At 43.8% G+C, this 26,691-nt stretch overlaps 1 protein-coding gene across 2 annotated transcripts in view; it reads right to left on the bottom strand.

Annotated features, from left to right (window-relative positions):
• Positions 1–26,409, bottom strand: part of SHISA9 (shisa family member 9) — a gene marked incomplete at both ends in the record, with an annotated part of 297,762 nt that extends 271,353 nt beyond the window's left edge. For both annotated transcript variants that reach the window (XM_079719897.1, XM_079719898.1), the window contains 2 exons: positions 15,461–15,588; positions 25,724–26,409. In XM_079719897.1, the coding sequence (XP_079576023.1) occupies positions 15,461–15,588; positions 25,724–26,409 (814 nt within the window). The remainder of the gene's footprint in view (positions 1–15,460; positions 15,589–25,723) is intronic.
• Positions 26,410–26,691: the final 282 nt, after the last annotated feature.

The following is a 26,691-nucleotide window of genomic DNA, read 5'->3' as shown; positions in this document are numbered from 1 at the left end:
GCACTCATGCTCACTGAGCTTGAATCTAGCCTCAAAATCCCTTTCAACACTCTACCTCCAGTCATCAGTGACAGCACCCAAAAGGAAACCTCTGTGCCTACTCCGGGTGGAAGAAAGAGCTCAGGCTTTGGAGTCAGACTACGTTGTACAATATTTGAATCTATGTATCACATAGATACTGTGCCTACTTACTCGGTCAGATACAGATAATCCCACCCAACATGCAGGTTCATTAAGAGAATTAAATGAGATAATATATTTGAAACACCTGACACACAGCAGGTATCCAATAAATGCTAACTATTGATGTTATTACTTTTACCCCAAATAAGCCTCCTGAGTGTTTCACATACAGTGATGCATAATAAAATAGGCTGGCATGAACAATAACCTGCTGAAGCAACCACAATGGGATACAAAGATGGAAAACCAGGCAAAGGGAACCAAGAACGATGTCCTCCCTCCATGCCCTCTACCCACCATGATATATCCCATTTCTTTCCCATACTTTTACTAAAAAGTATCCTGGGAGGCAGGGGATGCTCAGAATATTCCTGATGGAAAATTCAGAGGCTGCATCTTTTGTTCTTGAGTGCTTTTCTTAGCTTGACCTGATTTTGCTCTGGGAGTGAGGATTATAAGATCCAGTGGCACACTGGGGGCATTTTGGAATTCAAATTCAAAGGGTAGGTAAGTAATTGATCTTAACCATCCATAGGCCAGGGCTTACGGCTTGCCACTGGAGAACTGCCCAGTTATAGGATATGAAATGAATCCATGGATCTGCTGTGTTTTTTTTTTTTCTTTGTATCCACCATCTCCTCCCTCTGGATTTTAAGACTCCTTTTTTTTTTTTTCTGGCTGCGTTGGGTCTTCATTGCTGCATGCGGGTTCTCTCTAGTTGCAGCGAGCAGGGGCTACTCTTTGTTGTGGTGTGCAGGCTTCTCATGGCAGTGACTTCTCCTGTTGCACAGCACAGGCTCTAGGCATGCAGGCTTCAGTAGTTGTGGCAAGTGGGTTCAGTAGTTGTGGCTCGCAGGCTCAGTAGTCATGGCACACGGGGTAGTTGCTCCACAGCATGTGGGATCTTCCTGGACCAGGGCTCGAACCTATGTCCCCTGCCTTGGCAGGCGGATTTTTAACCACTGTGCCACAAAGGAAGTCCCAAGACTTCCTTTTAAATATAATAATAAATGTGGAATGTAGCTGTTGGGGATTTAATAGTTTGCTTGGCAATACTTGAAAATCAATATTATAATCCTAAGCAGGTAATTATTAAGGTTACTTGGCATCACCAGAGTTAAGTTTTTTAATTGTGCACATCAACACAACATAGTCATTTCATAAATATTATACACGCCCAATTCCCTTCTTAGTTTGCTTTCATGCTAATGAAATTGAGAGCCAAGATGGAGAGGGACATCCTGAGGGGACCTAAGACACAGAGAAGCCCAAAGGAATGAAATGGGAGGAAATGCTATTGAAAAAATCAATTGTGCTCAAATCAGTGGACTGGAATTTGTGTGACATTTCAAAATTTCCAGGTAATGCTGCCATACCTATTCATGATTTTTTTTAATGTATGTAATTTCTCTTGGCATGTAATTTGGCATTTGCTAAACTTTGATAACCACACTGAAGGTTTAGTCCATAAGAATAAAACCCTGGTGAGTCGACAAGAAAAAGTAAGAATAGCAATTAGTTGAGAAAATGTGCTCAGTGTTGTATTTTGACAGCATTCATTCAATAACTTTTTATTGAGCACCTACTATATAGGGAGAGAGCTCCAGGAACTGTGCTAGGCACTGGGAATACAGTAGGAAACAAGACAGAAAAGGTCCCCTGTCTTGTGGAGCTGATCTTTGAGTGGGGAAGATACAAAAGAAACAAGTAAACAAAATGATGTTTAAGTAGTGATATGAGCTATGATGGAAAGAAAATGGTGACCTAATAGAAAGGATGGTGGTGGGATTCTGTAAGTAGGGTGGGCTACTTTCTATAGGGAGGCTTCCCTAAAGGGATAACAGTTTAGCCAAAACATAAATGAGGCAAAGAATGGGGGAAGGCAGAGGGAAAAGCAAAAGGAAATCCCCTACCTAAGGTGAAAGCAATCCTGGCTCATTTAAATAAGAAAAAAGAGAGCTCACTGTGGTCAAGTGAATGATATAGTGAGACCAAGTAGGCAAGTGAGGAGTTTAATTGTTATTATTATTGCAATAAAAATGGGCTATAGCAAGCTCAATTGCAGAGTTTTAAGCAGGAAGTGATGTAATGAAGTTCAGGTGAAAACCCACATGTCACTATGGCCCAAATTGCCCAATGACCAAACACAAGAGCACTAGACCTGGAGTTTGGAGACTGGGGTTCTAGTCCTTGTTCTGCCACTTAACTAGCGTTGTTAGCTTAGACCGGTCACAACTAGTTAAAGTGGCTGGGCTTCATTAGTTTATTCACCATGCATTTACTAACTGCCTACTGTGTGTTCAAGTCTAAATGCTGAAAACAGAGATACACAGAAAAGAACACAATCTCAGAACTCGAAGAGCTCACAGTCTGGTAGGATAAAAGTCACAACAGAGTTAGTACATTCCTGGATAAATCTGAGTATTTCTGGCTAAGAGGCTATAGTCCCAGGTGACTGTTCTAAGAACTAGATGAGATAACCTAAGTATTGGAAACTGTGGGTAATTTATAAATGGTCGCTTTTGCTTATACAAATCAGCATCCTTTCCATTGCAAGTGACAGAAACCCAACTCAAGATGATTAAATTTGAAAGAAATTCATTCTGTTACTGAAAAGCCTATGGCTTCAGGTATGGCTGGATCCAGGAACTCAAACAGTATCAGAAATAAACTCACTCTCTCCCCCTCTCCATTCTGCCTTTCTTCTCAATGGCTTTATTCCAGGGCAGGATCACCCCCTTGTGATGGCAAGGTAGCTTCAAGTAGCTCCAGGTATGCATCCTATCCTCCTAGCAACCCTAGAAGTAAGTGATTTTTCTCTCCAACAGTTCAACAGCAAAATGATGTACCTAGTCATGTTGAAATAAAATGAAATGTTCTAGTTTACATAGAATTAATAATTATATGACTGGAGATTATTTTGTATATATAAAGAGGCCATGATTAATGACAGAAGCAAGATTTCAGTACCATATTATGTGAATATTTTCACAATTATGTATATATAATACTCATGTAAATAAAATAATAATGAATACATATTTTAAAGAACAATACCAGGATCTGAAACAAGCCACCTCTAAGCTGATTAGCAGAACAAAAATGCTCATAAGGACAATTTTTTTAAAATATGCTTATACAGTGGTGATCATTTTGTAATGTATAGAAGTGTCAAATCACTATGTTGTGTATCTGGAACTAACATGGTGTTGTGGATCAATTATACTTCAATGAAAAAAAGAAGAAGCAGGATTAGGGATTGAATCATATTTCTAGTCTTTTTGTTTGTTTGTTTTTTGCGGTATGCGGGCCTCTCTCTGTTGTGGCCTCTCCCATTGCGGAGCACAGGCTCCGGACGCACAGGCTCAGTGGCCATGGCTCACGGGCCCAGCCGCTCCGTGGCATGTGGGATCCTCTCAGACCGGGGCACGAACCCATGTCCCCTGCATCGGCAGGCAGACTCTCAACCACTGTGCCACCAGGGAAGCCCCTCTAGTCTTTTGATTTAGGGAAACTACCTCATTTGTATTTTCTTTTGACACAGACAACATTCTCTCATGTCTTTAACTGTACATTCTTTGTATATATATATATGTATAACTGAATCACTGTGCTGTACAGTAGAAATTAACACATTGTAAATCAACTAACTTTAATAAAATAAAAAAAATTTTAAGTGTATATTCTTGTCTTCACTAATACAATTTTTAACATATTAAACATGCATGTTCTCTCTTTAAAAAAAAAAAATGCTTATACAACGTCCTTGTCAGCTATTACCAAAGAATTGTTTGATTGATGACCTTCCTTGACTTTGAATATATGTACTAAATATTTTTAAACAATGCCTCTGAAGAATGAGGTGCTTTCTCCATTCCTTGTTATTACTCAATAAAGGAAATCAAAAATCACATGCTGCCCTTGCACAACTTCCAATTCATGGGCTTTAGGCAATTCAATATCTTGTTAAAATGTCAAGAGTACCTGAATATTTCAAAGAGCTTCCTTTGGATAACAGGTAAGGCATCTAACTAAAGAGGCTAAAGTCTTAGATAGACTAAAGTCTATCCCTTCATTTTACATCCTTAAGTCCATTTCCAAGAGCTGCCAAGTATACGTGTATTTGTGATCAATAATTGTGTCCTAAATATTCAATGATGTTTTTTAAACAGTATTAACCTGACAAGTTTCATGGTTGTGTCACTTTAAAAAAAAAAAAAATTTCCCTGGACCTCAGTTTCATTATTTGTAAAATGCAGAGAATGGGCTGACTATAAACACCATGAAGTCATATATACATATATGTATATGCATATGTGACTTGGTGCTCTGTGTCCCTAGCACCAAGCCCCAGTGCCTAGCACATAGTAGGTACAGTGCTCAATAAATACTCATCCAATGAGCAAACCATTTAAGGAATGATCAGTAATTCCCCAAAATGTAAATCCATGTTCTCATTTTCAAATGACTGGAGGCTGAAAATAATGAGAAAATATAAGGATAGTGAAATGAGTTTTTTGTGAGTTAATTTCATTCAATTTAGGAATTGTATTTTATTTTGAGGTCTATTTCTTACCTAAACGTTTGGTGTTATCTCATAGTTACTTTTTACATAATTTCCTTTCTTGCAAAATTGAAAGTTAGCACAGTATGTTGGTTCCCCAGTTCTTCTATTTTTTTTTTTTAATTTTTAGTTACCTTTGAAACCAAAAATGTGGTAAACCAAAGGCAAAATGATTCCCAAAGTTCCCTCCAGCTCCAAAACTCTTTGAGATAGACTTTTCTTGCTGGGTGGTTTGAATAACTATAATATTATACATCCAGGGTATGATTCGGCACCGTGGACAGATCTCAGAGAAGCAGCCCGTCTCCCTGGACGAAGGATTGGATTTCAATGTGTGAAATCCAGGCTCTGCTTAGAGTGTGGCAGTCTTCATGCGAGCACACAACTCCAAGCCTAATACCTAAATTAATGAGTTTAAGTCTCTATTTAATGAAATATTCAGATAATGATTACACTTAGTTTCATTAACTGCATTCTCAGACTAATGTGATCGGATTTCCTTTTCAACTTATAATTAACTTTACTGAGAACCCTTACTGGGATTTTTTTCAGGCAGTTTCCTAAAACCTTATTATAAATTATTTTAATATATGTATTATGGTATTAAATTATGTTGCTTAGTTTTATATTGGCCGTTATTTTTAAAAGAAGACAATATTAAATACTAATCTCCAAGAACAGCCAGCTGACTTGAACTCAAAGACTGTTCTGAAAAAAATCTGTATCCAACTCTTGAAAGCTCACCCTGAAGTTTTGTTCTTCCTGCGTCAGACATGGAGTTTTAATTTTCCTACCAAAAGCGGTATGACCCTAACCGAACAAAATCCTCTTCCCCCTTTCTATAATTTGTATAAAAGTAATCAGACCTGCAACAGAGAGCTGTACTCTAGGACTGATAGTTCTCCCCTCAATCAAAAGCAAGCAAAGTCAGTACATAAAAATGTTCTGCTACATAAAAATGTTCTGCCTTCTTTCACTCTTTTTTTTTTTACATAAATTTCTTTGTTTATTTTTTGGCTGCGTGGGGTTTTCGTTGCTGGGTGCGGGCTTTCTCTAGTTGTGGTGAGCAGGGGCTACTCTTCGTGGCAGTGCATGGGCTTCTCACTGCGGCGGCTTCTCTTGTTGTGAAGCACAGGCTCTAGGTGCGCGGGCTTCAGTAGTTGTGGCACATGGGCTCATAGCTGTGGCTCGCGGGCTCTAGAGCGCAGGCTCAGTAGTTGTGGCGCACGGGCTTAGTTGCTCTGCAGCATGTGGGATCTTCCCGGACGAGGGCTCGAACCCGTGTCCCCTGCATTGGCAGGCGGATTCTTAACCACTGCGCCACCAGGGAAGTCCCTCTTTCACTCTGATTCCTGGAAAGTTGTTGGGAAATATTTCTAAGAGCAAAATACCTGTTTCTCAGGAAAATTTGTCCCAATCTCCCTTCCCTCCTCCTCAGCCCCAAGTGTTTTGAGGAGGCCCCCATTATGCTCCCATAGCATCCTGTACTTATTATCCCTATCATGCTGCTTTGCAATTACCTGTTTTCTCTTCCATCTCCCCAATTGTATCATAAGATCCAAGAGGATATTTCTTATTTTTGACTCATTCATCCTCATACCTCCGGTTTTCCTAGTACGTTGCCTGACACATAGCAGAATTTTAATAAATATCAATTCAATGTTGATTGAGGATGTGGAAATGTTAATGACAAGAAAGTAAACTATTGGCTAATATCTGAGTCCTCTAGGACAGAAATAACGGCTTTATCCAGTTGGTCCATTTTCAAAGATAAGTGTCGGGCTTCCCTGGTGGCGCAGTGGTTGAGAGTCCGCCTGCTGATGCAGGGGACACGGGTTCATGCCCCGGTCCGGGAAGATCCCACATGCTGTGGAGCGGCTGAGCCCGTGAGCCATGGCCGCTGAGCCTGCATGTCCGGAACCTGTGCTCCTCAACGGGAGAGGCCACAACCGTGAGAGGCCCACGTAACGCAAAAAAAAAAAAAAAAAAAGATGAGTGTCATTTAATATAGTGATTCTTAGTGAGGATCAATAAATAAGGGGGAGAAGGAGAAAAAGAGAGATAATCTGTTACATCATCCGGTGCAAGTCCTTGGGAAAGACATGAGAAAAGTCATGAATGGAGTTCATGCCTGAACCCATGTCTCTGGTCTGAACTCCTTACTAAAAATCTCTATAGCCTTGGGCACGTTACTTAAACTCTCTATGCCATAGTTTCCTCATCTATAATATGTAGATGCTGTACCTATTTCAATTATTTCATGGATTGTTGTGAGAAGAAAAATGCATGTATGTGGTAGGAGCAGAACAAGCATTATTCTGTTTCATTTATTCCTCTTTTTTAATCCGCACTGTCAATCACATAGTAGGCACGTTGCATCTTTGAATCCCGATATCTAAACAGAAATGCTCTCCCAAAGGAACTGGATAGGCTTTCCCTAGAATGGAAGGAGCAGAACTTGGCATCTTTTAAACTAAACCAGACACTGTGATAAGCACTTAGGCTTTCTTTACAAATAGTCCTACAGCTGGTTGGAAGCACTTTGGAAAGGCAATGTAGATCCAATTAGGCAATGCCATGTGGCCAGCATTAGTAGCAATTTTTGAAAAGAGCCCAGGAGTTGACTTACAGAAAGTGGTGATTTTTTTTTCCTTTAAGGGCTCTGTTTCTGTTGCCCGTGCATGCACACACATAGACAAACACACACACACACACACACACATACAAATCTCATTTTCTAGGTGGAACTATCGGTAAGACATGTTGGGGGCCAGACAGATTCCTACAGGTCTGGTCTGCCAGTGTAAAGAAATATTAAAATCAACACTCCTACCAGAATGAAAGCTCATGTGTTTTAATGAGAATAGAAGAAGAACATAAGACAGGAACAAATGGCTAAGAATGGGACAGCTGCTCCATCCCAACTCTTTCCTTGGGAAGGAATTGACAGTTTCTTCAGTTCTCATTTGCATCAAAAACATTAGTAGTAAAAAAACACACACACACGCACACACGCACACAAATGGGGTTATCAACAGGCACACAGAGTGAAAATATTTTCACCGTGAAGACAACTGCACAACAAATTCATACCAACGTGCATCACTGGCCCCTAGTGAACGGACCGCCTTAACATTAATGCTCACTCATTCCACAAAAAATAATAGTAACAACCAATGTGTATGTTACCAGGCATTAAGCTAAGTCCTTTAAATGTGTTAATTCATGTAACCTCCACAACAATCTCGTAAGGGAGATGTTATTTTATTCTTTTCATAGAATGGAAAACTGAAGTTTACAGAATTCAATAAATTTTTCCAAGACTGCGCAGCTAACAGGTGACAGAGCAGACACCCAAGCCAACCATGTCCACCTCCCAAGCCCATATCCCCCACGCCCTCACTGAACCAGCTCAAAGATATATTGTCTAATATCTGATGAGCATAATCACATGTCAGGATCTCATCTATAACACTGAATACTTCAAGAGAAAATGAGAGCTCTTGATCTAAAACCACACAAAGTCAACTCGAGCTATGGCACTGAACCTAAAAATGTTTTTAGTGGATCCAGTGTAGATCCACCCCCTAACTTTTATCAACTCTAAGATTTGCTGACCTGTGTGCCAAAACAATTACAGTCACAGATCTTCAGATGGAAAGACCATCCTGTCCAGTGATTTCAGGAACAACAGTGTTCGTAGCTGTCGCTTCTTAGAAGAGAGTTAAAGCCTCATATGAGTTGGAATCGCCAAGTTCCCTCAAAACTCAAAATCCCAAGGGTCCTGCTAATGGGTTCCCCTGGATCTCTTATGGAGCTTGTGCTAGGCATTCATTCACACATGTATGTATCCCTTCATTTAACAAATATCCGTTGAACACTGTGTAATTACTAGGCACTGGAGGTACAGGGGAGAGTAAGACAAATGTAAACCCTGCCCCTGCCCCAAGGAAGCCTAAAACAGCAATCTCCACCCTGCTACTCAAACACAGCCTTCTTGGAGACCTAGTCCCACTACAGTCCTGAGAAGGAGACCAAGACACTCTCCATCCCACCCAACTGATTAATCTGGGGTCAGAGAGCTGATCCAGGGAAGCCAGGCCATTGGTTGGTCAGAAACCAATCACATTTTCTCTCTCTGGATAAAGTGAACTAAAAGACACAGTGATTGAGCACATTAAGGACAGAAACGGTAGTGATGTTTTACCCACTCCACCTCCTGAAGTCCCTGAGGTGTCTTGATTCCTACCCTTCCTGAGCCTGGTTATTCACCAGAAGATAACCCAAGTGCATCCATTAAGGTTCAGGCTATGGAATCAGACAGACCTGGGCTTGAATCCTGGCTCCTCTGTATATTAACTATGATATAATGGACAAGCTCTTTAATTTTTAATTTTATTATGGATATTTTCAAATATACACAAAGATAGAGAGAATAATGAATCCCCATGTATTTGGTCACCCAGCTACAATAACAATACTTTTCCCATTTTGTTTCATCTATCAAGAGGTTTCACAAAATGAAACCTCTTCCGTAGGCTTTTTCATTTATTAGACAAAAATTTACGGAGCTGCTGCCATGAGCCAGCCCAGTTCCTGCTGTGGAGAGTACAGCTGTGATGATACAAAGCATTTGCTCTCGTGGAGTTTACATTGTAGTGAAAGAAGCATAAGTAAAATAATGAGTAAGACAACTTCGGAGAATACAAAACTTATGAAGAGAATAATGGGAAAATGGGGAACAGTGGGTGATTTGGGGGCCAAAAAGGTAGACAAGGAAGTCCTCTCTAATGAAGTGGCAATAGGGGTAAGAGATAAGATGGAAAAGGCCTGGGAGCCTGTGCTGTAGGCAGGAAGCACAGCATGTGCAAAGGCCCTGAGGCAAGAATGAGCCTAGGCAGTTTGAGGGTTGCTTTGCATATGAAAGGAGCTAATATATTCAAAGCATTTAGCACAATGCCTCCAGTTAGGAAGGGCTCAATAAATATTAGTTATTATCCCTAAGGGAGGACTCATCACAAGACAGTACATTGGAGAGTATTTTGGAAACAGCTCTTTCCTGGAATGCCAACTGCTCTTTAGGTTCACTTAACATATTCTTTCTTCCCCCTTCAGCAAACATCTGTACCACAAGGAGAGGTAATGTAGTGTGGTGGTTAAAAACACAGACCTTGGGATGTGACTGGCCTCATTTAAATCCCAGCTCTACTACTTAGTAACTGTATGAACTTTGGACAAGCCACTTAACCTCTCTGACTTCAGTTTATCCGTCCTTATGATGGTGAAAATAATAGTACCAACCCAATAAGTTCTGTAGGATTCCATGTGGTAGGGGTTTAGAATGCTGTCTGCTCAGTTTACTGTTACTATTACACTATCTCACATATTTCTTTTGTATCTATATTTATCTTTTTGCCTGCCCTGCTTAGGAAATTACCCCCAAATTTATTTTTTACTTATTTGTTTATTTATTTACTTTTAATTTTTTATTTTACTTATTTTTTATTGAACTATAGTTGATTTACAATATCATTGTTAGTTTCAGGTGTACAGCACAGTAATTCAGATCTTTTCCCTTATACGTTACCACAAAATATTGAGGAAACTTCCCTGTGCTATACAGTAGGTCCTTGCGGGTAATTCCTCCAATTTTTAAAAAGTATTTGGGAATATTCCTTCCAGTATCTCCAAAAGTCGAGTATGGGACATCCCGGGTGCCTTGGTAAATATGGACAAATGAATGGAAATCCATTTGGCCCTAGGTATGAGCTGTACAACCTCTTCAGAAACTAAATCATGGGTTTGCTTTTCATCTGATTCCTTGTAAAGCCACTTGGGAATGGTCCTGAGGGAGGAGAGGGTGTGAGTAGAAGCTGGAATAAGAACCTGGTCTTTCTGATGGACTCTGTGTCCTGAAATATCAAGTCAGCATTTCTCCGGAGTTTGGGGTGAGATCTCACTTGCTCAGATTATGCCGTGAAATAAATACTGTAACATTAACCCCATTCCAAAGTGGGGTTGCATGTTTGTATGGAATGTGAGGGTCCTTTGTCCCGTGAGTATATGTGAGAGCACAGTCAGGACAGCAACTGGTTCAATTAAAGTCAGCAGGTGAAAAATTTAACATGGATGTTTTCATAGACACTGGGAGACACTTTTTATATGGTGGCAATAAAGGTTTTGTAATTGCCGCTGACTTATTCAGTGTTGATTCCAGCCTTCACCACATCATTAAACAATATTGCACAACCAAAAATCTACTATCAAGTTGGCTGTACTACTATAATGTATTGTCCTGGATTGGATCCTGGAACAGAAAAGGGACATTAGGGAAGAAACTAGTGAAATTCAAACAATATCTACCGTTTAGCTAAAAATAACATACTGATGTTGATTTCTTAGTTTTGACCATACTATAGTCATGTAAGATGTTAAAATCAAAGTGGCTGAGGAATATACAGAACTCTGTGTACTATCTTTGCCACTTTTCTATAAATATACAATTATTCCCAAATTTAAATTTTATTTCAAAAAAAAAAAAGTGTGCTTTTAACACAAACACGTTGAGAAACGGTGATCCAGGTGATATGGTGTCCCCACAGCCCCTCACTCACGTCTCCCATTCTTAACACTAGGGACTTCCCTGGCGGTCCAGCGGTTAGGACTCCGCACTTCCACTGCGGGGGGCGTAGGTTCGATCCCTGGTCGGGGAACTAAGATGCTATAAGCCGCCGGCGCAGCCATAAAAGAAAAGAAAAAAAAAAAAAAAAAAGGTTCATCCCGTTCTTAACACCAAAGGGAGCCTACATTTACCCTGGACTCTCAAAAGGGGTGGGAGGTGTCACTGGCAGGCAGAGAGGCTGGGGTCGGGGAGACAGAGCACGTTCACAGCACTTGAGGACAAAATGTGCCTTCAAAAGCAAACTGTAATTACACAGAAGCCTAGGAGCCTTTGCAGAAAATCACTATCTCATCTGAACCTACATCCTGTTAATCAAAGAGGTCCAAGACCTTTTGATTATCAGACTAAATATTTTTAGGCAGTATCACTGAATGCCTGGAAAGACCCTGAGCAGCATCTGCTGAAGAAAAATCCATCTTCAGATAAAAAAGGCAAGTCCTGCATATCACAGGAAAAATCAGCTTCACAAAACTGATAAAGGAATTTTTTTTTTTTTTTTTTGCGGTACACGGGCCTCTCACTGCTGTGGCCTCTCCCATTGCGGAGCACAGGCTCCGGACGCGCAGGGTCAGCGGCCATGGCTCACGGGCCCAGCCGCTCTGCGGCATGTGGGATCTTCCCGGACCGGGGCACGAACCCGTGTCCCCTGCATCGGCAGGCGGACTCTCAACCACTGCGCCACCAGGGAAGCCCCAAAACTGATAAAGGTTGGCAAAAATGTCCCCATATTGAAGCCCTCCGCCCCCTATCTGCCTTCACCCTAGTCCTTCTCCACTCCCCTCCTTCCAAATATCCAGATTTCCAGACTGACTGTTGATTCTCTTAGCATTTGAACAAAGCATAAGGGAAAGATCATAAAGTGATCTAGTGTTAGTATCAAGAGGAGGAGAGATAAATACATAGGGATGATTATTCTCTTAAAGCAATGTCAAGTGGGTAATTGAACAGAGATGAAAATAACATTTAAGTTGGGCCTATCGAATTTCCAGTCAAATCTGGCACCTTGAATGTTTAGTGAAGAACACCCTAAAAATGGCACGGTGTGTCCCTTCTTGTTGTATCACAAATAGATGCATCTTTCATTCCATTTTTTGTAATGGTAAATCTTTGTAGCTCCCATAATGTCCAGAAAAGGGTTTTATATTCAATAGGTGCATGCTAATTCTGGTACCAAGATCTGGTCCTACTTTCTGGTTATTAGACAGAATTCCTTCTCTCCTAGTTCTCTACTGGTCAGAGTGGGCTCTGGTGAGGGTTTGGCTTCTTGAACATTTAATAACTGATAAATATCAGTTATCTAGTCCTATCTTCTCAATGAACTTCCCAAATCATTCTTTGTTCTGAACATGCAAAATTTTCCCACATGTCTACAATATATAAAGAGCTCCTGTAAGTCAACAAAAGACAAACATGTAATTACAAGGAAACACAATCACTACCAACTACTGAATTAACTTGTTATATCAATTAAACTTATTAATGTAAATCTGTGGAAAGGCTATATGCTTCTTTTTTTTTTTTTTTTTGTGGTACGCGGGCCTCTCACCGCTGTGGCCTCTCCCGTTGTGGAGCACAGGCTCCGGACGCGCAGGCTCAGCGGCCATGACTCACGGGCCTAGCCGCTCCACAGCATGTGGGATCTTCCTGGACCGGGGCACGAACCCGTGTCCCCTGCATCGGCAGGCGGACTCTCAACCACTGCACCACCAGGGAAGCCTCTTATTTTCAGATAGTCCCAAAAACACCTGGAAATAAGGATTGAACCAACCTAGCAGAATTATATGAAATTAATATCTGTGGTAATTCTTATGAGAATGCAGTGTTTGTGACATAACACCTGGAATTCTCCCCTGTAGTTTGCCAGGAATGCTCTGGTGTAATTCTACCCAGTAAAATATTACAAGACACATTTTTTTTCTTGGTATAAAAAGACAATTGATTACTGAAACACAAATATAGACTAAAAGCAAGAATCATAAATAAACCAAGTTAGCCTGTCACAGGAGACTTTTGAATTGCTCAGTACCTAGACACCCATCTCTGAACAGTAATTTATTCTCAGTACAACTTTAAACAAAAATCCCTTACTAAAGGGACTTCCCTGGTGGCACAGTGGTTAAGACTACACGCTCCCAATGCAGGTGGCCTGGGTTTGATCCCTGGTTGGGGAACTAGATCCCACATGCATGCCCCAACTAAGAGTTCGTATGCCACAATTAAGGAGCCCACCTGCTGCAACTAAGACCCAACACAACCAAAAAGATAAATTTTTTTTTAATTCCTTACTAAAGCAAGATTCATTAATGTCGCCTGCACTTTTTGCCTGATGGAATGGTGAAATTTGAGTGCCTTCAATGATTTTGTTATTCCACTCAAGTGCTGATTCAAAATCATCCTAAAAATTGAAACTTCAAATGAAAAACTTTCAACGGCTGCCTTTTATAGCCAGGGACTCAATACCATTTCAGCTTTCTCTACTTCATGGTCACAGTCACTCATTTATGATGTTTGGGACCCACATACACCTATAGGTTCCACTTATTTCCCAGTGCATTCTGAAGGAGAATCCAAACCAGAATTGGATATGATTGCCATATCAGAGTTGGCGCAATTTACCATATCTTTCAGGGCTGTGAGATTTGGTCATAAAACTTCCAATGGCTGGTGTATTTTGCTCTAAAATGTGGCTATTTCTCATATCATTTTATGGTCCAGTTCACAAATAAATAATGTCAGATTATTTAATATAATGAAACCTAAGACCTTCTACTTAGTAACCCATGTTCAAACCATGTACACATTGACTTTGTCAACATACAGAGACATTTCCAAGGCCATGAACAACTGTCACCATGCAGAATCAGAGAATTTTCATCACCTATGTCAAATTCCACAGGCTTATTCCTCTACCCGTTGAGCATGAAAATTTGCAACCAGTCCAAAAGTATGATTCAGCAAATAAAACACCAATGCCGCTCCTGGTGCAGCTTTAGCAAAGGCGACCCAGGCTAGAAAAATGTGCACTGCCAGAAATGTTTCTGTTTTTAAGAACCTCCAGCCACAACTGAATGCATCCTTTAAATTGTCTGGCTTTTGTTATTGTAAACCAAGCCCTCCACATTCTTTTAATGTGGCGGTTACTTGAAAACATAATTGCTAGGAGTAACCACGGATCTTGTTTTCCCCACTCCCTGTACTCAGTGCACCAGCTCCATAATGTATGTTGTATATACAGATCTTTGAAAGGAAAGAAAATCTTTGGGACCATACTAAGATCCCCAACTATGCTCCATCAGCTAAAGAATACCTACTGAAACACAATAGCAAATGCAGCTTTTTTTTTCCTGGAAGAACAATGGAACAATTTGCTACTGTTGAATCACACATACACACCCCCCCCAAACCAACATAACCACAGCTCAAAACTCCATACACATGCACACACGCACACACATACACACACAAAGAGTTTGTGGATTATATTTACGAAACTCTAGTTTTATGAAAAATAAATCTAGTTCTTCTGAACCAGTACCTGTTAACTGAAAGCAGCATGAAACCTAAAAGACACAATGGTCTACCTCAGGAGGGAGACAGATAAGCAAATGAACCATTGGTTAACAGATTACCCAATCAAGATGAACCAACAAAATGGGTTATCGGCTAACAGATTTACTATCTAAGATAAACCAACCAAGAAATCCATTGGTTAACTAAGTACCCAACCATGATGAACCAACCAAGAGGGCCATTAGTTAACAGATCAACCAAGATGAACCACCCAAGTGGTTCTGCTAATAGAAGAACCAAACATGAGAAATCCACCAAGTGGGTCACTCTTTAACAGAGAAACAAACCAAGTGAAATCTGAGGATGCCACACACAGTCTGATCCAGAAGAGATCAAATAAAACTTCTTATTCAAAAAATAGAAGCTCTTCATGGACCCAAATACACCATGAAATCTGGAGTGGTGTGACCACCACTTGGGTCACCACACAGGACTGGAATGGATCGCACAGCTGTACTTACGAAGATTATTTATGGGGGTTCTGGTGTCCATGTTCTCATAATGCTGGACATGGACCACGATGTTGAGATCTCTCTCCATGTGGTCAGTGTTGCAGTGGCCCTGTGGCCTCATGACATCTGCAAGGGCCCTGAAAGAAGAGAAAATTTAAATCTGTTCATTCAAAACAATGACTGGCACATACGTGGGCCTATGAACAAAAGACAAGACCCCTTCCTCCATGGAGCTGCCATTCTACTTAGGGGCAGAGGGGGAAAAAAAGACATTAGTAAGTAAGATCACTGCAATTAGAGATTACATAAGGACCTCGCGCAGAACAGTTCACATGCCTCTCACAATAGTGATGTAATAGCAGTGTTACCTACTTTATAGAGTTGTTGAGAGGATTAAATGATGAATATATGTAATATGTCTGCACCCCACAAGTTTAGTTCCCCTTTATGACTAACCCTAGATACCAACACTTCACGTACAGCAATGGCCCACTATTCCTAACAATAAGTAACATTTACTGAGTACTTTTCATAAGCCAGGCACTATACTAGTCACGTTACATACTTTAATTCAACTAAGCAGCATATAAATATCTTATGAGGATTATTACTCTTTGTTTGCAGATGAGTAAACAAAGAATCAGAGAGGTGAACTGATTCCATTTACATGAAATGTTCAGAATAGGCAAATCCATAGAGACAAAGTAGATTAGTGGTTGCCAGGGGCTGGGGGTGTGGGAGGGGAAATAGGAAGTGACTGCTAATGAGTGAAGGGTTTCTTTTTAGGATGATGAAAATGTTCTAGAATTAGACAGTGGTGATGGGTGCTCAACTTTCTGAATATACTAAAAACCACTGAATTGTACACTTTTTAATATTTTTTAATATTTATTTATTTGGCTGCACCAGGTTTTAGTTGCGGCACGTGGGATCTTCGTTGTGGCATGCGGGATCTAGTTCCCTGACTAGGTATCAAACCCAGGCCCTCTGCATTGGGAGGGCGGAGTCTTAACCACTGGACAACCAGGAAAGTCCCTGTACACTTTTTTTTAAATCCCAAATATACTGAGATGGAGTGGTCTGGAAAAGCCTTTCTGAGGAGGTGATATCTGACTAGAGCCCTGAGCAGTAGAAGGAGTTGGTCACATAAAGACAATGAAAGAACATTCTGGGCAGAGGCGGCAGCAAGTGCAAAGGTCCTGAGGCAGGAAAGAGTTCAGGTATCTGAGGGACAAGCAAGAAGGCCAATAAAGCTGGATTATGGCAAACAGGGGGGATAATGTTACAAGGTGTGGATTATCCATTCTCCAAAACAAAAAAATGCCCAAGTTAACTCAGCTTATCAGTGGAGGGACTAAGATACAAATCTGAGTGTCTTTGAAATCAGAGTCCAGGCTCCTTCTTACTCTGTGCAGTAAGCAAGGCCTGAAACTCAAAGGGGCTGCAGGGAAGGAATGTTTGAAACATAGAATAGATGCCTCCCAAACCTAATTTGCCTTTTTTCACTTTTAAACAGGCTCTTTATATGAACTTCAGGGGATCTCTGAACTCCTCTGGAATTGAATGGAAATTTTATTTGTGCCTTTTTCTGGAAGAAGCCATAGATCTCAACAGATTCTCTAAGGAGTCTCTCCAAAATTTCAGAATATTTGGACTTTCAAGAGGACAGCAAAGTAAATATTCAGGATGTCTATCCACGAACTCGGTCAGCACTGCCATCGGCAGATTCCCTGGGCTTCTTCTGAGTGCCAACATTCATGAAATTCACCTAAAAGCCAAGCCATACTTTTTCCAAGGCAGCCCTTCCCAGAGCATGCAGTGAAGACAGGGATTCTTAGAGCCCCCACATCCTGGACAAGGAGTCTTCAAGATGTGGTCCACTCACTCAGGGACTGCCTAAAATAATTTGGCATAGGGGAAGGAAACATGAGAACTTCTGTGTATGGTCTTTAGTCATTAAAAATAAGAAATAAATTTAATATGTGAATTGATGCCGGAGCCGTCATTTGGAATACCCACGTCAGATGGTGAGAACCTGGAGTCTTGGACCAAGGAGGGTGGCTAGCAGTGGCACCATCATTAGGGTGCATCACCTGTATTGCAGTTATGTGCACCACTAAAGGGGATGTGCAGGCAAAGTATCTAGTTTTACTAGGCTAACCATCACTACATGGACATGGGGCTTAAAAATGTCCCCCATAACAAAACCACAGCTTGGAGATAATACTGATGATACAAGCACAGGAAAATGACAGATTGGATTCTCCCCTCCTCTTCAACAGTTTCTCACAAGGTTAAAACAATGATGGCCTATTCAGATCAAAATGAAGTCAGCCAAAAATAATCAAAGCTCTCATGAAAACTATTCAAACTATGGATTTATTTATGAATGATGAGCTTCATCCTCAACACACATTAGGCTTTGAGAGATGAGCTAATGATTGCACGAAGTCAGCACCATTGGCAACAAATTGTAAATATTTATTTCACCTTCAGCTCGCTTTAATATTTCTGTTCTTATGTATGCTTTATAGTGTATCTAAACAACAAGGTCCTACTGTATAGCACAGGGAACTATATTCAATATCCTGTGATAAGCCATAATGGAAAAGAATATGAAAAAGAATATATATATATATAAAAAACTGAATCACTTTGCTGTACAGTAGAAATTAACACATTGTAAATCAACTATCCTTCAATAAGATTTTAAAAAATAATGAATGCTATAGTGTACATAATAATTTTTGTTGGTATGTGCATATATTGGGGTGTATGCTAAAAAAATGTTACAATTAGGGATGTGTTTTTAAAAATTAGTGAATTAGTGGAAAGAACCAACTATGTACTACAAGCCAAACAAATGCCCAAGGAATTGGTATTTATGTGTGGCACATACTTCGGGTGCTTCTCAAACTCGAATGTGCATTCAGATTACCTTCGGGGTCTTGTTAAGATGCAGATTCTGATTCAAGATGTCTGAGGCAGGGCCTGAGATTCTGCTCAAGCTCCCAGGTGATGGAGATGCTGCTGGTCCACAGGCCACAATCTGAATAGCAAGATCCTAAAGGTAATGTCATGGTAAATTTTATGTGTCAACTTGACTGAAGAGAACAAAGATTTGGTCAAACATTATTCTGGATGCATCTGAGAGGGTGGTTTTGGATGAGATTAACATTTAGATTGATAGACTGAGGAAAGCAGATTGCCCTCCATGGGGTGGGCCTCATCTGATCAGTTGAAGGATGGAATAGAACAAAAGCCTGACCCTCCACCAAGTAAGACAGAATTTCCCTGCCTGATGGTCTTCAAACTGGGATGTCAGCTCTTCGTGTTTCTACGGTGACCTACAGGCTTTCAGGCTCAAACTGGGACCTTGACTGCAGATTTTGGACCTCCCAGCTGCAATTATCATGTGTGACAATCCTACATAAATCTCTTCATAGATAGATAGATAGATAGATAGATAGATAGAAAAATAGATAGATAGATCTCCTAGAGGTTCTGTTTCTCTGGAGTACCCTAACTAACACAGGCACCTTATTGAAGAAACTACACTTTTCCTTGATATCCCTTAACCCAGTTCCAAATTGTTATGTTAAAACATTGCCATTTTGGGGTTGAAGATGATAGAATATTGGCAATTTCATAAGGTTCAACTTAGTATCACTTCACTTGTATATTTATTTGTACATTACCTGTCTCCTGCCATTTGACCATGAGCTCTGTGCCTGAACTATTCGCTGCATTCTCAGAGTTCTCTGCACAGGGCTGGGTATACCATAGGTACTCAATAAAAACCTATTGAATGAAAACAAAAAAAACCTATTGAATGAACATATCAATGAGCAAATGAATGACTGAATGAAGAGATACCTTATGTCATATAAACCAGGATGTCAGGAATCAGAACTCCTATGTGCCAGGTACCGTACTAGGACTCAGGTGACAGATGGGGAAGAGACTGTTAGCATCCCTGCACTCCTTACTGTGAAAGATAATGGAAGGAGACAGATAATAAACTAGTAAACCAGTACATTATTAAGTTCATTTTAGACTGTAATGTGAAATGAAGCAAATAACATTGAGTGATGGGCTGGAGGGGGCTAGGAGGGGGGCGTTAGTAAGTAAGCCTGTGGGGTCAGGGACAGCGTCTCAGACAAGGTGACATTGAGCTGAGACTTTGAATGCAGAGGAGGGGCCAGCCAGAGAATTTGAGGCAAACCAACACAACAACTCCAAAGCAGCAATGAGCATGGCATATCTGAGGAACAAAAAGAAAAGGCTGCATCCCTGAGAGAAAATAAAAGACCCTAGCATTACCGAACAGAGCTCAGAGTTCCAGCATCTTGCTTCATAGCCTCCAGGGGTTCCAAGGTCTAAACTATGTCCTGACTTTTAAACACTTGAATGGGATTCCTGAGAATTTCCTCTTTTACCAGAAGCATCGTTTATTTTTCAAGGATCTAAGGGCAATGGGCACCAGGTACCTTTCTGGAGTAGTGGTTATACAGGTGTAGACATTTGTCCAAGCTCATCAAACTGTACAGATAATGTGAGTGCATTTTATTGTGTAAATTAGACCCCAATAAAGTGGATTTTTTTAACATCTTTATTGGAGTATAACTGCTTTGCAATGTTGTTAAAGTTGATTTTTCAAATGTAAGGACTCAGTGCCCAAAGAGAAGCAAACATATTCTGCAAAGAAAAATAATTTAGACTTTTCCATGGCCAACAGTATATGCATTCATGGGTTTCTCCAGCCTGGGGAGCTGGCGGAAGCCACAAGATAACCATAAATGTGTAAGAAAAAGGGGAGGTGGAAGGGAAGCTGGAATAAGAGAGAAAAGGCAAGGGAAGACGGGACATATATCACTTGATGTCATTTCTTTGCAAGAGACTCCAGCACTTGTGAAGCATGTTTGAAAAACACACAGGACATTGTGCTACATAATTTGCCCCTTGGATTTCGGATTCTGTTTGAAGGTGGGCAAAATAATGACATGTGTTCCCTACTGGCTTCGAGTGTAGAAAGCTTCCTGCCCCCAAGGTCATTTCTTACCAATGCCTTTGCCAAGGGGCTGGCCCTGCCAGGGGCAGATGCAGAAAACAAGCCTAGTCTTGATCTGACAGTGGCTCCGTGAACTGGCCCTGATGTGTGCACTGTTATTTGCAGGGCATCGAGCACTTCTCTGTGATCTGCAAAGACTGAAGTCCTGCATCTCAGTGATCCAAGGCAGTGCAGCCTAGTAGTCGAGGATCCGTGCTACAGCCTCAGACTGTCTGGACCTGAAGTCCAACTCCTCCACTCACTAGGGGCTTGTGCATCCTCTTGGAAAGCAATCTGTGCCTCTGTGAAAGGCAGGCTGTCATAAGGCCGACCTCCTTGGGGTGGGACATGAAATTAAATGAGAATTTACACACAAGCTTATGGCAAAATAGTAAAACCAGCAAGTGTTCTTCAATATCACCCAGGCCAACTCTTTGCAATGCATCTAATGTTGTCATACATGGATCGTCTCTCCTATTGTGAACCTGCCACTCCTTCTGCTAAAATTAAATGCAAGCCCAGAGAGGTTATGAGACTTGTCCAATGTCACACAGCTAAACAGTCATAGCAGAGCAAGGGCTAGACACAGAGTTCCAGACTACAGCTTCACCCACTTCGGTAGATAAGGGTTAGAAAATTCCAGTAATAAGGATGATGATAAAGGGTAATAGTCACTGAGCAGTGACCATATGGCAGGCCCTGCGCTAAGAGCTTTGTAAGCTCAGTCTCAGTGAATCCTCACACAAGCCTATGATATAGGGACCCTCATCATCCCATTTTGTAGGCAAGAACCTGAGAATCAGAGAAGTGATGTAAATTTCCCAGAATCACACAGCTATTAAGTGGCTGAGCTGGGACTGAAGCTGGAGCCATCTGACTTGAGCCCACTTCTGTTAAGATCAGCCTGATGACCTCTCTGGGGACTGCAGGTAACATAACTGAGTAAATGGGGCTGGGGGTGGGGGCGGGTGGCTGGAGATTAAACCTGAGAGGGTCCTAAAGGGAACAGTTGTTGTTTGAATATGCAGGTCCAGTATTACCAGACCTATCGATTTCTCAAGAGAAATCAGAAATCTGGATTTCTGTGTGAAATCTCTCAGTTTTTAAATGTTGGCAATTGGTTCTAAGTTGGTTTTAAAACACCATACTTTATAGCGACTAAAGAGATTTCACAGCCAAAGGCAGTGAGCTTTGACTGGATCCTGGTTGGAGAAACCAAGCTCTAAAAGACATTTCTGGTACATGACTGGGAAAACAGTAATACAGTTGGCTATTTGATGATGTTACAGAATTTTTGTTCTTTTTCTTGGGTGTGATACTGGAACTGTGTTATGTGGGAGAATGTCCTTGTTTTTAGGAGATCCACACTGAAGTATTCAAGAATGAAGCGCCATGTCTGCAACTTATTTTCAACTGCTTCAACCAAAAAACAAAGGAAAAAAAGAGAGGAAGGGAGGGAAGGAGAAAAGAAGGGAAAAAGGGAGGGAGGAAAGAAGGAAGAGAGAGAGAGAGACAGCAAACAGGACAAAATACTCATAATTGTTCAACCTAAATTGGTAGCTGTTGACTGGGAGTGATTTTGCCCCTGGATGACTTTTGGCAACACCTGAGGACGTTTTTAATTGTCCTGAATGAAGCGTGGGGGTGGGTGCTACCTGCACCTAGTGAGTAGAGGCCAGGGCTGCTGCAGTGCTCAGGACAGCGCCCACAGCAAAGAATTATCCAGCTCCGAATGTCAACAGTGTCAAGGGGAAGAAACCCTGCTCTAGATGAAAGATATACTGGGCTTCGTGTTTATTCTTCTTTCAAGTGTTTTGTATGTTTAAAATGTTTCACAATAACAAATTGAGGAAAACTTAAAAATAAGAATACATAAATAGAAATACCTTGCAGACCAAACAAAACATGTCTGCATGGTGTGGTACCCATAGTTGGCCACCATTTGCAGTCACTTCTTCCAATAAATGGTGCTTGAATGTGGCAGCTGTTACAGCTGCTGAATGAGCATCTGTACAGTTCTCCCAACATCACAGGCAAGGTCCATGCACGCTCCTGAAGCTGCTGTCTTTCCCCTTTTTTCAGTCCTAATCAGCCCAAAGGGAAGCAGGCGATGTGCCCAGGACTCTGAGCCTGGAAAATGACATCCTCAAACACAAGCACACTGGTCATCAGGACCAGTCAGGGTGTGACGTGGGAGCAGCATTTGCTGTTAAGTCTTTGAGGAGAAGATACTTTCGGATGAGGTAAGAACAAACTCCCCATCCCAGTGACCCTAGCAGCTGCAGGCAAATTAAATGAAGAGGTTGCAGTCAGCAGATTAATTTCACCTGGAAGCCACCGTATAGTCTCTCTGATGCTGAGCTTGGTGTGCTGGCCCCACCCAAGCATCCCATGGCCCGTGCAGGCAAAAGTGGATGAGGCCACTGCCATGGCTGGGACTTGAAATGATTAACTGCATCAGCAGAGCAGGATGCGTTTGGTGAGAACTTGGGGCGGCCCCCAGCACGACAGAAATACACATAAAGGCTACACACACGGGGAAAACCAGCAATAGAATGTAAATAAGTAAGAGTCACACTGGATGAATTCATCCATCCTCAATCCTGTAAAATATTCCCAAATCAAGACCAGTGTTTCTCCAAGTGTGGACCACTTTACGTGAAACATTCAGGGAGGTGGTGAAATGCAGATTTCCGAGGCCCAGACGGATGGATTTAGTATCTCTTTGGATCGAACTCAAGACTGTGCATTTTAGGAAGCTCCCCAAATTCTGACGCTCACTCAAACTGAAAACATCTGCCCCAGACACAGTTGAAACCAGGGGACTAGGGACTGCACAACTTTCTGTGTGACCTTGAGCAAGCCACCAACCTCAGCTATGATTTGCTCCTATGTAAGTGGGAATTAAATTAGCACCTGTCTCATCGCTGTGCAAACTAAACGAGAGAATGTTTACACACACACACCTAGTATAGTGCCTGGCACCCAGAACTGTGCTCAGCAAATGTTACTTCCTTTTCCTGGACAGTGATTGGCTGAACACTGTAAAGCCTGGAGAGATATACATAAGTATGGATGCTCAGGCCCCATCCTAGAGGTTCTGATTTGAACACCTAGGGTGGGGCTCCCGGCAAGAGGACTTTTTTAAAAGCATTCCAGGTGACCCTAAACATCAGCTGAGGTTGAAAACCGTACTTTAGGAGTTGCAAGTAAAAATCAACCATCCTTTCTCTTCAGGAGTACATACTTTCACTCCATTCTGGAATTCCCAAAATGTATGCAAGGAGAGCCTGTGTTGAGGCTCTGTTATCCCAGGACCGGGTACGCCTAGATTTCACCTCCAAGCAGACCTTTTCCGATACCTGCAGAGGAATGTGGCTGCAGCCTGCTGGGCTGAAGTAAACAGAGCTGCAAGGGGGCAGGACCAGGAAGTTGAGTCCCTGCTGGCCTGAAGCTAGCATCTTTCTCCCACAGATGCCCAAAGGTTAGCTCCCCTCTCCACCTTCTCACCTCCCTCTTCATGCCTCTCCACCCCCATCCCAATCAAACAAGGAGGAGGGCTCCTGTAAGTGCTGGTTTGCAAGGCAAAGGCTCCAAGATTTCAGCAGAGGAATTAAGCCGAAATCTGCAAGGCAGCCTACCTATCCCTGGGTGAATCTCCCTACCAAGGCAACAGTCGCTGCCGCAGTCCTGCTTCCATGTCTCACTCTCACCTTAATACAGACCCTTGGCGAGGACAGTGGGGGAAATGAAACCACCCGGCCCACGCGGTTGGCGATCGGGCACCTTGGGGTTACGGGGAGGTGGGCGGGGCCTGCTCTTGACTCTTTTTAGTAGGTCAGGCTTTCTTGAATGCTCTAGGAGCTTACTTCTGTGCCTCCAGACCTCAACATCCATCCACACCTCCCTGCTGACCCAAACCGAGAGGAACTTCCTCATCTCTTCCCCCAAATTCTTCCCGTCTGGAAAAAAAAAATCATCGGATAATCTGAGTATAAGTAGAAAACAATTACTAGTGAGGTGGTGATATTCCTTCGCCTATTTTTGGTGGGTCTCTTTGTTGAGATTTTTTAGGCGGGCACACAGGCACCCGGCGGTGCGGGGTGTGTATGTGTGTGTTGGGTGGGGCGTGGGGGGAACACATGGCGACTCTGTTGCCCATATTCGGAAAAAGAATAAACCTGGCGCCCCAGTCATCCAGCTGTTCGCAGGCCACCCGGCGCTCTTCAACCCCGCCCGCCCGGACCTCACACCAACCCCAGGCCTCTCCCCGGCCGGGGGCTGCGTCCTCGCGTCTGCGTGCTCCGCCTCAAAGTTACTGGGTTGTGCGAATCGATTTAGATACTTAAAAAAAAAAAGCAAAAGGCAAATAGCTCCATTAATCCCAAATGCCTTCTCCCATCTGCTGAGACTTGCTCGTGCTGGGACTTGCATAATGAACAAGGCAAAAGGGGAAGTTAACGAATCAGGGTGTCTGGGGGGTGAAGGCGCGCGGGGAAGGGGCTCCGGTCCTTGGAGGCCACGCCAGCCTGAGCAACGGGGTGGGGGGTTAGCGCGCAGCTGAGGTCGCTGCCCCAGGCAGGGAGAGGTGGCGACTGGAGAGGGGGACGAGGGGGTTAAGGGGAGGGGTGGCGAGGTCCCAATTCCAGGGACCTGGCAGCTCGGAGAAAGCGAGGCGGCCGCTCCAAGCACAGCTTTTGTTCTCGCCCTCCCCGCACTCTCCACCTCCCTCGCCACATTTCGCGAGTCGTACGAGTTGCAGGCGGCACACACTCCTTGCCTCCCTCCCTCCCTCCCGCACACACGCGCGCGCGCGAGGTCACACACGCCCCCCTTCCCTTTAGGGCTCGCCGGCCCCTGTTTACCTAGAGGCTAGTATCTGGAATCCGAAGGCTGGACCCCTCCCCAAAACCCAAGACTTCGGAGCCACGGGTTCCCAGGCTGTGTGTCTCAAGTCCGCTGCAAGCGTCGGCGGGAGGGGGCGGCAAGAGGGCGGGGGGGGGGGGGGAAGACACCCCTAACCCCCACACACGCTCGTGTCCGCACCTGTGCTGAGCGCAGCGTCCCCTCTCTGCGCTCCCAGCCCAAGTTGGCTGCCCGGGTGACATACCCCCGCGGAGAAGCGAGGGTCGGGGGGAGCGCCATTGCCTCCAGGAAGGTGGAGAGGGGAGAGTAGGGAGAGCGGCGCCCGGAGGTGGGGGCGGGGGGGTAAGGCAGCCCACCTGGACATGTGCTCCCTTTGGGGCCGGTGCGCTTTCTCCAGCCCCAGCTTGGTGAAGATGCCCACGAGCACCATGACGGCCACCACCCCGCAGATGATGTAAACGATCAGGTTGGTCTTGTCCTTGGTGGGGTCGTGCAGGGGGTCGTCCTTGCGCGCTGGGGGCTTGCCGGTGTTGAGCCAGAGTGGAGTGTCGTAGTTGGTGCAGGTGCTCTGGTTCAGTCGCCGCTTCTTAAACGTGCAGCAGAACCGGAAGCCACAAGTCCCGCAGCAGAAGATGAAGTCGCCCGAGCTGCAGTTGAACGGCGGGTCCCACTGGCCCATGACATCGAAGTAGCCCCGGCAGAAGTCCGGCGTGGGCGCCCGAGTCGGGGGTGCGTCCGAGACCCCCACGCCCTCACCGACATCTCCGGAGGCGGCCCCCGAGCGGTTGGCCCCCGCCAGCACCACCACGCCGCCCAGCTGCGCCAGCTGCCCGTGCCCCGCTCGCTCCTGCGCCCGGCACACGCGGGCGCACAGCTCGGTGAGGAAGCAGCCGAGGAGCAGCCGGAGGACGCGGCGCATCGTGTTTCCCAGCCCGGGCTCGGCCGCTCGGCCGCCGCTGGAGCCGCTGCAGCCGCCTCTCGAGGCGCGGCCGAAGCTGCCGAGGCTGCTGCCGGGGGCTGCGAGCCGCCGCGGGCCGCACATGCAGGGAGCGGCGCGGGGCGCTCGGTGGTCGGCGGCCACTGCGCTCGGCTCAGCCCGCGTTCGCCTCCAGCGCGCAGCGCGCCGAGGGGCCGGCCGGGGAGGAGCGCGCCGGCCGGGCGGGGGGAGGAGGAGCGGGGGCAAGCGCGGGGTGCAGGTCCGGCTGGCCACAGGGGGAGGCGGGGGCCGGAGAGCAAGGGCGAGTCGGTCTGTCCGCGCCTCCCCTCGGCCGGCGGCTCTGGACTCGCCGCCCCGCGCCCGCTCGCAGAATCCCTCTCACCTCTC

The sequence above is a fragment of the Hyperoodon ampullatus genome (assembly GCF_949752795.1).
Source record: "Hyperoodon ampullatus genome assembly, chromosome: 14".
NCBI classification, from domain to species: domain Eukaryota; kingdom Metazoa; phylum Chordata; class Mammalia; order Artiodactyla; family Ziphiidae; genus Hyperoodon; species Hyperoodon ampullatus.
The sequence above is the reverse complement of the archived record's forward strand: the minus strand, read 5'-3'. Positions and strand labels throughout refer to the sequence as shown.